General features: G+C 36.2%; 1 protein-coding gene across 3 annotated transcripts in view; it reads right to left on the bottom strand.

Moving 5' to 3' along the window:
* The window catches only part of NBAS (NBAS subunit of NRZ tethering complex), a 461,389-nt gene that overhangs the window by 275,404 nt on the left and 169,475 nt on the right, over positions 1 to 16,510 (bottom strand). For all 3 annotated transcript variants that reach the window (XM_023728239.1, XM_023728240.1, XM_023728241.1), the window contains 2 exons: positions 10,288 to 10,371; positions 4,187 to 4,340 (listed from right to left, as the gene is read on the bottom strand). In XM_023728239.1, coding sequence (XP_023584007.1) covers positions 4,187 to 4,340; positions 10,288 to 10,371 — 238 coding nt within the window. The remainder of the gene's footprint in view (positions 1 to 4,186; positions 4,341 to 10,287; positions 10,372 to 16,510) is intronic.

The following is a 16,510-nucleotide window of genomic DNA, read 5'->3' as shown; positions in this document are numbered from 1 at the left end:
AGATCAGATGAGGAGTGGAAGTAAGAAGGAGGAGTCTAAAATGATGTCTTAGGTTCCTCATCTAAGGAACAGGATAGAATGTGGTGTCATTCATTCAAGAAATATAAAAAGAGCACATTTGAGAAAGTGAAAATTAATTCTATATTGAACATGTTGACTCTGAAGTGCTTGTGGAACATCTTAATTCAGATGCCCAATAGTAGGTCCAAATACAAGCAAACAAAATCTGTACCCAAAGAAAATGTCCTTGGTTAGAGATGATATGTGGGAATTGTCAACACATAAATCATACAGTAATATATGAATAGAAGGATATGAATGGGTCATACTGTGATAAGAGTAGCACCCTGGGGAATAGCAATATTTAAGGAACAAGGCAAAGAAGATGAGCCTCAGGAAGAATGAATAATGAATAAGTTAAGAAGAGTGCAGTAAAAAAAAACTGAAACAGTATCACAGAAGCCTAAAGAGATTTCAGAAAAAAGGAAGCAGTCAATAGTGTCAAAGGACAATGATGATAAATAACAAATGAAGAGAATCTGGCATTAAGAGATGAACTGGTAGCCTTACTGAATATAGTTTCAGTAGCGTAGTTAAGAGGAGCCATACTCTAGGAAAATAAGGAGTGAACACAAATTGAGAAAGTGATTACAAAGAACAGAGTGGCTATTTCTGAGCTGTACTGTGCTGTTATGAAAAGGAGACAGGGAAACAGAAGCCATAAGACAGTATGGCTCTAAAATTATTACATATGTTTTTTATTTATAACATAGACATGATTTGAGATTTTTTACACATCAGAAAGAAAGTCAGAAGAAAAGAAAGAAAGAGAAAGCAGTAAAGAAGGAGAGGTTAAAGACACAGGAGAGAGAAAAGAGATGACTGACAGAACACTCCTGAGCAGGTGGGAGTATGGAATCCAGTGTACAGAAGAGAGACTTCTTCCTCTGGAAGAGCTGGAAAGAGAAGCGCGCATGGAAGCACATCATCAAATTCCAATCAAATGCAAAGCAAAATCATTTTCTGAGAATGATGAGGGAAATGGGGTGCAAGGAGTAGGATGAAGACTTGATATAGAGGAGGAGGAGAAAAAAGCAGCCTTGAGATTAAAAAAAAAAAAAGAAAAGCAAAAAAGACACACCAGGCAATATGAAAGGCCCACCAAAAGCCCTTCAAAGACCAAGGAACTGACAGGTAAAGATGATGTGAACAAGGAAATGCATTTTCAATTGGAAAGTGTGGTTCAAACAAACACAAGGGAAAAGGCATAGGTAGGAAAGGCATGCAGCAGTAACCTAGGAAAACAGGAGTTATCTGGTAAGATAATAATTATTTTTTTTTACTTAATATAGTTCATGTCTGAAAGGAGACAATTACACTTGTATTCTATCTCAGGTGAATTAAAAAAAAAACTGTATCAGGTGAATTTTCAGAAAGCATGAAGAAAACTTGGTACATAAAACACAATTTTGTGCAAGTAATACTCTGAATACAAAGCATATTAGCAGTTTGTAATACACTCACTAATCTTCTGATCCAGATTTGTCTTTCTAGTATCATCTTTGAATGTATTGCCTTCCCAGATACTTACCGAAGTAAAAATGTCTTTAAAATCAAATTACTGACATTAATGAAACTAGGCTCCAATGCAATTTACAAAATCATACCACATATCCCAAGCCCTCACTAGATAAAATTCACCGCTATAAAACATATTCCTAAACCAAGAAAAAGTTTTGCTAGAGGCATTTGTAGACACTAAGGAAAAAGAAGTCCCACATCAATTAAATCTCTAAAAATGAAAAAGATAAAACTATGCCAGATATCACTTTAATTGTAGCATAAGCCACAAGGAACATCAATATATAACTGAGGTTTTAAAAAAATACCTTTATTATAGCTGTTCTTTAAATAAACGAAAATGGTAAGAGAAATAACACAAAACAGTAAAATAAAGCAACCAAAATCATTCTTCTTTCTTTATAATTATCTCTAATTACTCAAAAAGAATTCAAGATATCTACAAATTATTTCTAGACTGCTTAAAATTTTAAATTTCAGAATTCTATGTACACGAGATATAGAACACAAGCTAAGAGACTATGGATCTAATGTCAGCTTTGCCACTTAGAGTGGGTAAAGTTTATTTAACATTTATACAAAATTTTGTTTGTAAATTAATTTACATGAGTTTTCCTGGAATGCAGTTATCATATAAATCAAGGGAAGATTTTACTATGTTTTGTTAAAAACTTTATCATGAGTTATTCACATCACTGAAGCCATTTGTGGTGTTTAACTCACCAATACAATATACCTGAATCTGCCTGCAATGTAGCTGTTTTATTTAAAGTGAGTTCACACTGACATACTTCTAGTGTAATAATCACGACAAAGTATACATATTTTATTTATCCTGTGTATTGCAGTTACATTAATTTTTCTGTAAATTATACAATGTCTACGATTTTCACATCAGGATGATAAGAAAGCACCACAAAATATTTGCTACAGAAAATATACTATGAGTCTGAGGATTGAGAATGACGTTTTTTTTCAAGATTTACAAATCTTGCTCTCAGTCATTAAGATTTGTGTAACTGATCATTTTTATGTAGACTCTATAAGAAATATTATATTAAAATCTGGATTTGTTCTGGCTCTGTCACTGTGTGTACCTGTGAAAGCTGGTCATCTTCCTTTCTGTGGACCTTAGTTTATCTACCTATAAGATAATTAGACTAGATCATCTCAAGAGATTCTTTTCATTCTGATATTTTAGGATTCTAAACATTTTCAAATGTACAGTCCTCAGCAATCTTCAAAAATTGGAAAAGTAAAACCTTCAATCATAAATGTTCTTGGCAATCTAGAATACTCCCAACAGGAACAGAAAATAATACATCTTCAATTCTGCGAATGCTACAAATAGAAATCAGATTAGACAGGAAACCAAAAAGATTATCAAATAGGAACACAGGGTCATGCTAGATTCAGTAAATAAAAATTTAAACAAAGGGGCACATACTATTTTTGCACCAGACCCTCTGGAATCATCCTTCCTGTCAAATGAAAAACTGATGGTAGGACAAGTGGTCCAAAGCCAAGACTGACAGTAAAGAGAAATGTCATCCATTGGCTAGACCCTGATTACCTTTCAAAGTGGATTCTGCTATTTTTTGCTCTGACTTATCAACCTCTGTTCTATAAGATGGTATCCCTGGGTGGTGCAAATGGTTAAGCACTTGACTACTAACTGAAAGGTTGGGGTTTGAACCCACCTAGCGGTACCTTGGAAGAAAGTCCTGGCAATCTGCTTCAGAAAGGTCAGCCTTTAAAACCCTATGGAATGCAGTTCTACTATGCACACACAGGACGCCATGAGTCGGAATCAATTCAACAGCAACTGCTTTGTTTTTTTGGATTGCTTGTTTTGGGGGGTTTTATAAGTTAAAAATAAATATTTTGTACATTTACAGAGCACTTCAACTGGCAGAGTTTTTAATGCTCTCTTATGTATATTTTCATTTGTTCTTATTAATTCTGGTACAAGAACTAACCTCATGAGAAAACCAAGGCACAGAAAGGTAGGAAACATGCCCAGAGTCACAGTCTGTTAGGCAGAGTCAAGGTAAGTATTGAGATATCTTAAGGTTCAATGCAATCCTCATTTCCCTCTTCCAAAACCCCTCCCTGAGGCAGTCGTTATGCATCTCAGTAAATGCACATAAGAACTGAGAGAAATTAGGCTTGGACTTAAGGAAAATATAATTAGGAAAAGAGCTTCAAGCAGGGTTCCTGAAACTCAAAACAACAAGCAACTGCATTGCTACAACATGACAGGGACTAATCAAGCAATTTTGGATTGATACAATCTTTTAATGTGGTTGCAAACCTATTAAAAATAAAAAAAACTAGAACAGTACATACCATATTTTGCAGCTTACATTTTAAAGGACAATTTTTATTACATGTATTTGCTCTCTTAAGAATCAAAAATGGGTTGCAAAACCTTTTGAGGCAATGGATAAATGAACAAAGGTAATAAAAATATTCCTTTCACTCCCTGAAAACTACATACATGATTCATGACACTACTGTCAGCATCCACGACATGTACTAAGTCCTGAGAATCCAGAGCAGCACTGATAGCATTACAGAACAACACCTGTCATGCTGCCCTCACCTGTCGGGCATAATGCTCTATTTCCTCTGCTCGGGTTTGATACCATTCTGTAACCTTCTCAACTGTAAGATGAGCTGTCCTGTACTTGAGTAACTCAGGCTGTGCAGCATACAAGAATTCACTTTCATCTTGGAGACTTGGCTCAACAGCCATTCTGCGAAACACAAAAGAGTAATTAATAATTGACTGGAATTCTGAAAAAAAAAAAAAGGATAATTTTGTGAGACAGACAGAGATGGAGAGAGCGGGCCACAGAGACAAAATGTGTGTGTGTGTTTTTTCTTATATGTATGTGCACACTTACAAGATATATGGGACAGTTTTAGCATGCTTAATTTATTTTCTTATTGGTTTTCCTCATTCAAAAAAATAAGAATGGATACTAAATCAAAACAGCTATACCACAAAATAAATCAAATGTAACTAACAAAATCAAAATCACCCTGGGAAGATTTTACAAAATGCACACAGCTGGATGCTGAGCACAGGCCTACTGAATCAAAATCACCATTGATGGCCTAGCCATGCCTATTTTAGGAAAATATCCCCAGGTGATTCCAACTCAAATATGACTAAAGAACCCTTGTTTTCCACATTCCTAAAAACAACAGAAAATTTTCCTTATTTATGTGGCTATTACACTTCATTAGGTATCAGCAATATAGTACTGCAGTGACATTTGCACTGTAATAATTACTCTATACCATCTCCCATGAGATGTGAAAAATAAACAGCACCTAGAGAAATGTACATAGGGATAATATCATGGGGATCACAAATTACGAGACTTTTTTATAAGGATTATCCTGACCAAAAGCTTTCTATGATTAAAGCCCTAAAAAGAAAAGAAATTAACTTAGACTAAGATATTTCTGATGAACATATGGAAGAATGTTGTATTCCACGAGGGACATTTATTCATCTAAAGTAAGCAGGTAGTAAGTAACAGATATTGTAATTATTGTTATTAAAAGGAAATGGACCCACAATAACCAAAAAATATATGTGTAGGTACACAAATGTATATGTTCTACATCTCAGTGTGATGAGTAGGGTCTGGGTCTTCAAAGCCTGCAAGCAGCCATCTAAGCTACAACTATTGGTCTCTAGTTGTCCAGAATAAAAGAGAAAGAAGGAAACCAAAGACTCAGAGAAGAAAGTCTACAGGACTAATAGTCTACACAAACCACAGCCTCATCTACCCTGCAGACCAGAAGAACTAGTTGGTGCTGGGCTACCACTAATGACTATTCTGATCTGGGCCACAACAGGTATATCCTGATAGAACAGGAGAAAAATGTGGAACAGAACTCAAATTCTTAAAAAGCCAGACTCATTGCACTGGTTGAGACTAGAGGACTTCCCAAGACTATCGCCCTGAGATACACTTTAAACCAGGGCTTTGAACCAGTTCATTCTAGTTTGAGACCCTGCTGATAATTTGCATTTCCACCCCAGATATAATGAATCAGAATCTACATTTCAACAAGATCCCCTAGGTGATTCCCTTGTGTACATAAGAATCACCTGGGCTCTTGTTGAAATGTAGACTCTGACTCAGTATATCTGGGGTAGAAATTTAAATTTTCAGCAGGGGCTCAAACTGGAATGAACTGGTTCGAAGCCCTGTCTTAAACCTAAAACTGAAATTAGCCCTTGAGGTCACCTTTTAGCTAAATTAACAGACTGGCTTATAAAATAAAGAAGATCACCTGTGAGTAATGAGCTCCTTTAAAAAATCATCTATAGGTTTATTCCGGTTTGAACCCCTGCTGAGAATTTGCATATCCACCTCAGATATAGTGAATAAAAATCTAGTTTAACAAGATTCTCAGGTGATTCTTAGGTGTAATAAATTTTGAGAACCACTGCTCTACTAGTGGTACTCAGAACTGGTTCCTAACCAGTAGTATTAGCATAGCCTGGGAACTTGTTAGAAATGCAAATTCTCAGCAGGCTTTGGAACTGGAACTGACTCAAAGCCCTGCTGAAAACGCTCCCTCCTCTTATCTGCGAAACTGACCTTACAACCAAACCTATTGCCGTCCAGTTGATTCCACCTCACAGTGACCCTACAGGACAGAGCAGAACTGCCCCATAGGGTTTCCAAGGAGCGCCTGGTGGATTCGAACTGCTGACCTTTTGGTTAGCAGCCATATGTAGCTCTTAACCACTACGTGAGCTAAATTCTATTTATCCTTCAAACTTCAGCTTTCATGTCACTTTCATAGGAAAATCTTCCTTGACCTCCATCAAGTTTACGTCTCCCTACTATACACTCCCAATGCTCCCTGCACTTCCCTTTCATAGCACTCATCACATTAGTAATTACAACAGTGGCAGCATCTTTCCTGCTAGATTGTTACTTCACGAGGACAGGGACTATATCTGTTTTTCTCCCTTCAGTATCCTTGAAACTAGCAAAGGACAGACACAAATTAAATGAATAAGCAATAAGATATGGCCTGTAGTACTGAAAATTTGCATCATCTTCAAAACCATCGTTTTTGCTGCAAAACTTTTCCTAGTCACATTTTTATAGTTTTGGAAGTTCCAGCAGGACATGTTCTGCTTACATGTATTTAGGCATTACTTTTTAGACAGCTTTCTGTGGTTGATCTGAGAAGAAATATCCTCATTCCTTTTAACTACTTGTTAGAATTGTAAAAAGGCACAGGCTAGGGAGAAACGGAATTATCAGATGAATGGGCAAGGCACTCTGCCAGAGCAACTCTGTAAAAAGTGGCATGTTGAACTGAGAGAATATGTGTGGCCAACAGTATCACTGCAACTTCCTCTACCATCATGTCCCACCACCATTAATCCCCACTTTTTTCAATTTATCAGCCTCTTCAATTTCTCATTACAATAGCTAAATAAGGACTTCTAGTTATATATGGCTGATAAATGCATGCATTAAATTCTATACTCCTGAAACCCCACTGGAATGACAGTGAAAGTTTTTTTTTTTTTTTTTTTTTTAAGGTATAAACACTAAAGGAGGAGTAGTGTTCATAGCATGACAAGAAACTTCATTTTCTTCCACTCTAGAAAATCAACAGATAATGGCCAATATTAAAAAATCAAGAAGTAGCTATACAATTATGCTGTTCAGAGATATGGAGGTAAATACAAAAATAACCATTTAAAAGAATTGAAAGTATTTGCTTTTGGGATCAGGATATGCAGGATAAGGGAAAAAAGGGTTCTTGTTTCTGCTTTTAGCTTTGTGGAACACTTTAGCCCATTAATGTATATGCAAATATATACAACTTTGATAAAAATGAAAATAAAAGTAAAAACAAAAAATTTTATAAACTATGTTAAAAACAAAACCACAGCAGGACATTCAACTACTGTAGACTAAAACTCACTGAAATAAAAAAAGTAACTAAGAGTTACATATTCCATTAATTCAAACCTGTTGCTGGCAAGTCAGTTCCAATTCATAGCAACCCTATGGGACAGAGTAGAACTGCCCTGTAGGGTTTCCAAGGAGCGGATGGTGGACTCAAACTGCTGACCTTTTGGTTAGCAGCTGAGCTCTTAGCCACTACGCCACCAGGGCCCCTCTATTAATTCAGATATCAAAAATACAAAAATAAATGAAATGAAGGAAAACTTCCAACAATGGCCATTAACACAAACAGGGCCTCCAAATTTCACTTTTAAGGATCTCACTACTGGTTAGGTCATTTTATGTATTACTTTTTAGACAGATAATACATACATATCGTTTTTGAAATCCAAAAGTCTGAAAAGATTCACATCAATAAAAAAATAGTGATCACTTACACGATGCCCACTGCCACCTTTCAGCTTTCTTCCTGGGTTTACCTCCATGTGTCTAAACAACATGTGTTCGTTACTATTTCCTGATTTATCTACTTTAGACATTACTCAGATGTCTACACCATAGCCATCCCACTTCCCCTACACCTCTTCCACCTATTATGGATATATCACAATTTAGATTAAGCCATTAATTATTTACATTAGTATGAGTAAGTAAATAGCATCTACTGCAGAGCCAAGTGGTATATTATGATAAGTATTCCAAGTGGTATATTATGATAAGTATTCCCCTTCTTGAACAACTCTTTTTTCTGGAGTTAATAACTACCTGTTGTTCCGCTGTTTCTCCCATTTGCTTATATGCATCCATTGCTAATTTCCAAATGCTCAAGGAGATCTATCAACAGCAAAATATACATGATATTTTCCAAATGATAAAATGTCAGATAGGTATCAGTTCCATTTTTAAATGTTTTCCAAGAGACCTGGCTCGTGAAGCTATCCTCCACAATCTGAAGTGGCTGCTCTCCCGCCCAAAGGACAGCTGGCATCCTGGGCCTTCCCTCCGCCACTGCCCATGTTAGAGCCCGTTTCTGAATCCAATGGCTTCCTCCTCCTCTTTTTACTCCTTCTTTTCAATAAAGCACATCCTACACTGGTTCCCTCAAATGGAGTGTATAGTGGTGGTAAATTTTATGAGATCTTACATAGTTAACTTCTTATGTAATTGATGATTTGGGCTGGATGTAGAAATCTAGGTCAGAAAATATTTTCCCTCAAAATTTTAAAAGGATTGCTCCATTGTATCCTAGCTTCCAATGTTGTTCGTGAGATGTCTAAGGTCATTCTGATTCCCAATTCCTTTCATGTAACATGTTTTTTCTCTTTAAAAGATTGGGTCCCTGGCTTTATGGAATGTCACGATGGTATGTGTGGCAAGCATTTCAATTAGCAAACTCCATAACCTTCAATTCTAGGTAATAGTTTGAATCTTTTCTTGTAATTTCCTTTCTAAAAAACTATGTTGTCTCTTTCTGGAATGACAGTTATTTGAATATTAGACCATTTTTTATATTTTCTCTCTTATTTTCTAGTTCTGTATTTTTGTTCTACTTTCTAGAAAAGTTCCTTGCTTTTATCTTCCGATTTTTGTACATCAACTATCATGTTTTTTTTCCCTCAAAGTTCTTTTAGTTCTCTGAGCCTATTTTATAATATCCTCTTGTTATTTCATGAATACAGTATCATCTCTTCTCTCCCAGGCAATATTAATGATAATTTTTAAAGTTTTCTTCTTTCTGCATGATCACTCTTTTCAGTTCCTTTTATCCTCTTTGTTTTGCCCTTCCTCTTCATTTGTTCTACCTGCTGGAGTCTATCCTTAGATGCCCAGGAAGCTCTGAGGGTGTGCAAAGATTTATTGGTTGGTGGGCTTCATATGGTCTACTAGCACACTGACCTTCTGAGCCCAAATCTCAGTATCTAGAGCCCTCTTTTCAGAGGCTATTCTATTTCTTCAGAAAAGAATTCTCCAAACTTTTCCTTGGGGAGTATGTGTCTAGTACCTGCATTCTGGGAGCAGGAAGCGGGGAAGGGAAATAGACTTTCCGCATTCAGAAAATAGATTTTCACTGATAGCCTCTATATCAGCCCCACTGCTTCACTCTCACTCTATGCTATGCCTGATGTCCAGGCATCTGGAAGCTTTCTGGCTCAATCTGGAGGCTCTTGGGTTCAATACCTAAGTTCAGAAATAAATCTCTGGTCTCACAGGGGAAAAATATAGAATGAGAGACAGTGAAGGAGTATTTACATGACTTTGAGTAGTGAGGATGAAGGACTTCAATTCAAATGCTCCTTATGTGGACTTTCAGCCCCATACCTCACTTCCCCCACCCCTTCTGCAGTATTTAATGACTCCAGGTTCTGAGGCTTCTCACCAAGGTTAAATCTTATAAAAATGAGAACCGAAACTAAATCAAGAACAAAGCTGTATGCACACCATGACTATAACTATAAAAAATATATCTGCATATGTCAAGCACCAAAAGAGATTATCTCAAAGTGAAAAGAGTTGTTGTATAGGGTTCATTTTAACAATAATGCCTTTATAACATTTTAATATTTTTCCCAGCAAAAATTTTTAAAATAACTAAATCAGGAGTTTTTTAAAAAAAAAACTTCACACAAATTCTCAACATCAGGGACAACCATCAAGTAAGAAATCATCCTTCACATATCACCCTCACAGGGCCATCTAGTCATTCACTGCATCAGGAAGAGGCCTCTAGCTTGCTCATACTTACTTGCACTCGGACTCCTCACACCAATCCTTATCCCGGTGTTTACATTCATGCCAAGGAACGATCATCAAGGAGTCGGCGCTGCAACTTAAAAAAAAAAAAACACAACAGCATTTAAAATGCACATTACCTCAGTGACTGACTACACAAAGAATATAATGGAAAAAGCATCGCTATGACCTGATCACCAAGTTTCCTGTTACAGTAGGTGAAGCAGTACATAACACATATTATATACAATTAAGGAGCCCTGGTGGTTCAGTGGTTAAAAGTGCTGGGCTGCTAATTGAAAGGTCGGCAGTTCCAACCCACCAGTGGCTCTGCAGGAGAAAGATGTAGCAGTCAATTTCTATAAAGGTTACAGCCTTGGAAACCCTATGGGGCAGTTCTACTCTGTCCTATAGGGTAGCTATGAGTCAGAATCGACTCGACGGCACACAACAACATATACAATTAATTAAGTAAAAAGAAAATGTCGAATTGCTGATTTCCTTTAGATCACAAAATTGTCCAAAAGGACAGGAGAATTCAAAACAAAAATTTTGACAAGAAACTGAAGAACAGTATGGCCATGTGTTCATGTACACATTCTAGAATACCTATCAGGAGCATACACTGTATGCCCCAAGGTACACATACCGATAGAAATGGCCTCCTGCCCTCAAAGGGGAGCTCTGGTGGCTCAGTGGTTAAGAGCTACAGCTGCTAACAAAAAAGGTCGGCAGTTTGAATCCACCAGCCACTCCCTGGCAGCACTATGGGGCACTTCTACTCTGTCCTACAGGGTCGCTATGAAGTGGAATAGACTTGACAGCAACGGGATTGGTTTGGCCCTCAAAAGGTTTACAATCTACAGTAGTGCTGTTCAATAAAACTTGCTGCAATCATAGAAATATTCTGTATCTGTGCTATCCAATACAGTAACCACTAGCTACACGTACCTATTAAACACTTGAAATGTGGCTGCTGCTACTAAGAAAGTATACTTTAATTTTATGTAATACCAATTAACTTAAATTTAAATAGCTACAATTTAAATTGAAAAAGCTGCATTGGAAAGCACAGATCTGGAAAATAGGTAATAGCAAGAGCGAACAATGGTTTCGCTGATTGAAAAATATTACAAGATGACAGAAGGAAAATCTAAAGGAAGCAAAGATAAAACCTGATTAGACAGATTTAAGAATAAATGAACATGGGAAAGTAAGATAAAGATAATATGGTATTACAATAGAACAATATGCTACGGATCAGAAGGCACGGGTAATAGGAAAAAAATCTGTCTTTTAATTAACTATGCAGTATTTGGCACATGACTTTCTAAAGTGAAGCACTTTAAACATTATCTCTAAGGTCCCTTTTACATGAATCCATGAAAACAACTGAAACATTCTGAATTAAAAAGACAAAAATTTTAAAAACAAATTTCAACTGTCTTGCTTTTATAGTTCAATAAAACATTTTCTCTCACAGTTTTGAGTATCAGTAACAGAAGTATCCTAAAATTTTTAACAGCCACAGAAAAAAGGACTGTACTTCCTTATTTATTGTTATGTTGTACTTTCTTATAGTATTAGGTTATGAAATGCTTTCCACTAGAAACACTTCATGAATGTTTAAAACTTATGTTGGTGAAGCTATTTGTCTTCACGGAAAAGTAGACAACTGGGGTGCTTTAAAGCAGAAGAGGAAAAACCAGCCAAGCCATGTCATGAGGGACATCTTGGAGCAGCAATGTTCAAAAAGGTCTGGGAAAGGGCAGTGTATTTATTACTGGGGTATATGCCCCAAAGTCAATGTTCCTCACTAGGTAAATACAATGGGAGGTTTATTATACCGTATTTTTAAAAGCATATATACTATTTTACCTGCTTTTCAGCTAGCATATAATAACAGCCTACCAAACTATGTACCAGAGATACATTTTTGATGCCACTTGAGTTAGCATATTAAATTTTTGGAATAATACAGACGATTATTTAGAAGAGATGCTATAATCACACTATTTCATTTGTCACCAAGTAAATAACTATTTTATTTTTTTTATATCAGTAACTAATATTTTATCACAGATTACTGAAATGAAAACTAAAAAAGATAACATCTGGATACAATAAAGATAATGTTCACACTTTCAACCTAAGAATAAATTATAACAAGGAACTGAGGAATGGGGGAAAGAAGATAACCAACAAGATACGGCTGCCTTCTCTAATTAGACACAGCTCCTTAAGCCACACAAAATGTTTTTTTTTTTTTTCACATTTTAAGATTAGCTCTTATTTATTTACTAGTTTTTTTATTATTTATTTATTTATTATTGCATTTTAGATAAAGGTTTACAGGACAAACTGGCTTCTCATTAAACCGTTAGTACACATATTGTTTTATGACATTGGTTAACAACCCCATGACATGTCAGTACTCTCTTCTCAACCTTGTGTTCCCTATTACCAGCTTTCCTGTCCCCCTCCTGCCTTCTAGCCCTTGCCCATGGGCTGGTGTGCCCCTTTAGTCTCGTTTTGTCCTATGGGTCTGTCTAATCTTTGGCTAAAAGGTGAACCTCTGGAGTGACTTCATTACTGAGCTAAAAGGGTATCCAGGGGCCATACAATCAGGGTTTCTCCAGTCTCTGTCAGGCCAGTACCTCTGGTATGTTTTGAGTTAGAATTTTGTTTTACAGTTTTCTCCAACTCCTTCTGGGACCCTCTACTGTGATCCCTGTCAGAGCAATCAGTAGTTATAGCCAGACGCCATCTAGTTGTACTTAACTCAGTCTGGTGGTGGCCATAGTAGTTGTGGTCTATTAGTCCTTTGGACTAATCTTTCCCTTGTGTCTTTAGTTTTCTTCATTTTCCCTTGCTCCTGAAGCAGTGAGACCAGTGGAGTATCTTAGATGGCCACTCACAGGATTTTAAGACCCCAGCTGCTACTCACCAAAGTAGAATGCAGAATATTTTCTTTATAAACTACGTTATATCAATTGAGCTACATGTTTCCTGATATCATGGTCCCCACAGCCCTCAGCCCAGTAATTCGGTCCCTAAGTGAGTTTGGATTTGGCCATGAAGCTTCCATGACCTTACGCTGGAAAGGTTGTGCTGGCTTCCCCAATATTGCGTACTGTCTTACCATTCACCAGTGTTACCACTTATCTACTGTCTATTTAGTGTTTTTGCACTCCCACTGCTCCTCTCCCTCGTAACCATCAAAGATTGTTTCTTTCTGTGTGTAGTAAACCTTTTCATGAGTTTCTATCCTGGTGGTCTCATACAATATGTGTTCTTCTGTGATTGACTTACTTCACTCAGCATAATGCCCTCCAGATTCATCCATGTTGTGAGACGCTTTGCAGATTCATTATTGTTCTTTATCGTTGCATAATACTGCATTGTGTGTATGTACCATAGTTGGTTTATCCATTCATCTGTTCATCTTTTTGCTATTGTGAAACAATGCTGCAATAACCATGAGTGTGCATATGTCTATTCATGTGACAGCTCTTATTTCTCTAGGAAATATTTCTGGGCTTGGGATTGCTGGATCGTATAGTATTTCTATTTTTAGCTTTCTAAGGAAGCGCCATATCGTTTTCCAAAATGATCATACATTCTGCATTCCGACCAGCAGTGCATAAGCGTTCCAATCTCCCCACAACCTCTCCAACATTTGTTATTTTCTGATTTTTTGATTCGTGCCAGTAATGTCGGGGTGAGATGGTATCTCATTGTGGTTTGATGTGCATTTCTCTAATGGCTAGTGATTGCGAGCATTTCCTCATGTTAGCCACTCTAATGTTTTCTTTAGTGAAGTGTCTGTTTATTTCCTTTACCCATTTTTTTAATTAGATTATTTGTCTTTTTGTTGTAGAGGTGTTGGATTTTCCTGTAGATTTTAGAGATTAGATCTTTGTAAGATCTGAAACAGCCAAAATTTTTTTCCCAGTCTGTAGGTTCTCTTTTTACTCTTTTGGTGAAGTCTTTCATGAGCATAAGTGTTTAATTATTAGAAGATCCCAGTTATATAGCTTATCTTCTGGAGTTTATATGTTGTTAGTTATGGTTTATATTCTGTTAATGCCATGTATTAGGGTCTTTAGCATTGATCCTAGTTTTCCTTCTATGATCTTTATAATTTTTGGTTTTATATTTAGGTCTTTGGTACATTTTGAATTAGTTTTTGCATATGGTGTGAGGTACAGGTCCTGTTTCTTTTTTTTGCAGATGGACATCCAATTTTGTCGGCACCATTTGTTAAAAACACTGTCTTTTTCCCATTTGACAGACTATGTGCCCTTGTTGAAGGTCAGGTGACTGCAGGTGGATGGATTTACATCTGGGTTCTCAATTATGTTCCATTGGTCAATGTACCTGTCATTGTACCAGTACCATGCTGTTTTGATTACCGTAGCTGTACAGTAGGTTCTAAAGTCAGGTAGTGTGAGTCCTCCTACTTTAGTCTACTACAATAATGCTTTACTTAACCAGGGCCTCTTCCTTTTCCATATAAAGTTAATGATTGTTTTTTCCATCCCTTTAAAGAATGTTGTTGGTATTTGGATCGGGATTGCACTGTATTTGTAGATAGCTTTGGGTAGAATTGTCATTTTCACAATGTTGAGTCTACCTATCCATGAGCATGGTATGCAATTACATTTATGTAGATTTCTTTTGGTTTCTTGCAGTAGTGTTTTGTAGTTTTCTTTGTATAGGTCTTTTACATCCGTCCTTAGATTTATTCCTAAGTATTTTATTTTATTAGAGGCTATTAAGAATGGTATTGTTTTCCTGATTTCATTTTTGTTGTTCTCTTTGTTGGTGTATAGGAATCCAACTGATTTTTGTATGTTTATCTTGTATCCTGCTACTCTGCTTAATCTTTCTATTAGTTCCAGCAGTTTTCTCATGGAGTCTTTTGGGTTTTCTATGTATAGTATCATTTCCTCTGCAAATAGAGATATTTTTACTTCTTCCTTACCAATTTGGATGCCCTTTATTTCTTTTTCTTGCCTTATTGCTCTGGCTAGGACTTCCAGCACAATGTTAAATAGGAGTGGTGATAAAGGGCATCCTTGTCTTGTTCCTGTTCTCAAGGGGAATGTTTTCCGCTTCTCTTCATTAAGAATGATGATAGCTGTTGGTTTTGTATAGATGCTCTTTATTAAGCTGAGGAATTTCCCTTCTATACCTATTTTATTGAGTGTTTTTATCAGAAATGGGTGTTGGACTTTGTAAGATGTCTTTTCTGTGACGATTGAGATGATCATGCGATTCTTTTCTTTTATTTATGCAGGGGATTACATTGATTGATTTTCTAATGTTGAATCATCCATGCTTACCTGGTATGAATCCTACTTCATCGTGGAGTATTATTTTTTTGATGTTATGCTGAATTCTATTGGCTATAATTTTGTTGAGAATTTTTGCATCTATATTTACGAGGGATATTGGTCTGTAATTTTCTCTTTTTGTGCTATCTTTGCCTGGTTTTGGTATCAGGGTTATGCTGGCTTCATAGAATGAATTTGGAAGTATCCCTTCCTTTTCTATGTTCTGAAATAAATTGAGTAGTACTGGTATAAGCTGTTTTCTGAATGTTTGGTAGAATTATCCAGTAAAACCATCTGGGCCAGGGTTTGTTTTTGTTTTTTGTTTTTTGTTTTTTTAACACAAAATGTCTTTTTTAAAACAATTTCATAAAACTATCAATTTAAGATTTGCACTTTCCATACAAAGTATAGATTAGATACAAGAATAATTACCAAATTGATTTGTAATGGTGTGAGATCCTCAGCAAAATAATACTTATTTGATATTTAAAGACAAGAAAGTTGTGAAACCTTGTGAAGCTTCACTGAATATAAGTGGGTAAGAATATAAATCTATTTTTTACCAAAATACATATTAAAGATAAGTCCTGCTCAGAGATCATCTCAGAGAGGTAGGCCTAAAGAGTCCTGGTGTTAATACAGTATTTTAGATGCATTTTCAAGTCACAGCACCAATGGCCCAATTCTAAATGTGCTGATCACCACTGATAAAATAATAATAATAGATCAGTGATGACGAACGACAATAATCTTTAATATTTGTTGATCTTTCACTGTGGACAAGAGAGTATGCAAAACTTTTTTACATGCAATACCTCATTTGATCCTACAAACCTAATATAGTAGGTGATATAATCTTTCTCATGTTACTGTTGTTAGGTGCCGTCGAGGTGGTTC

This window comes from Trichechus manatus, unplaced genomic scaffold (genome assembly GCF_000243295.1).
Source record: "Trichechus manatus latirostris isolate Lorelei unplaced genomic scaffold, TriManLat1.0 scaffold00023, whole genome shotgun sequence".
Classification (NCBI taxonomy): Eukaryota; Metazoa; Chordata; class Mammalia; order Sirenia; family Trichechidae; genus Trichechus; species Trichechus manatus.
Note: the sequence above shows the minus strand (reverse complement) of the source record. Positions and strands in the feature narration are given on the sequence as shown.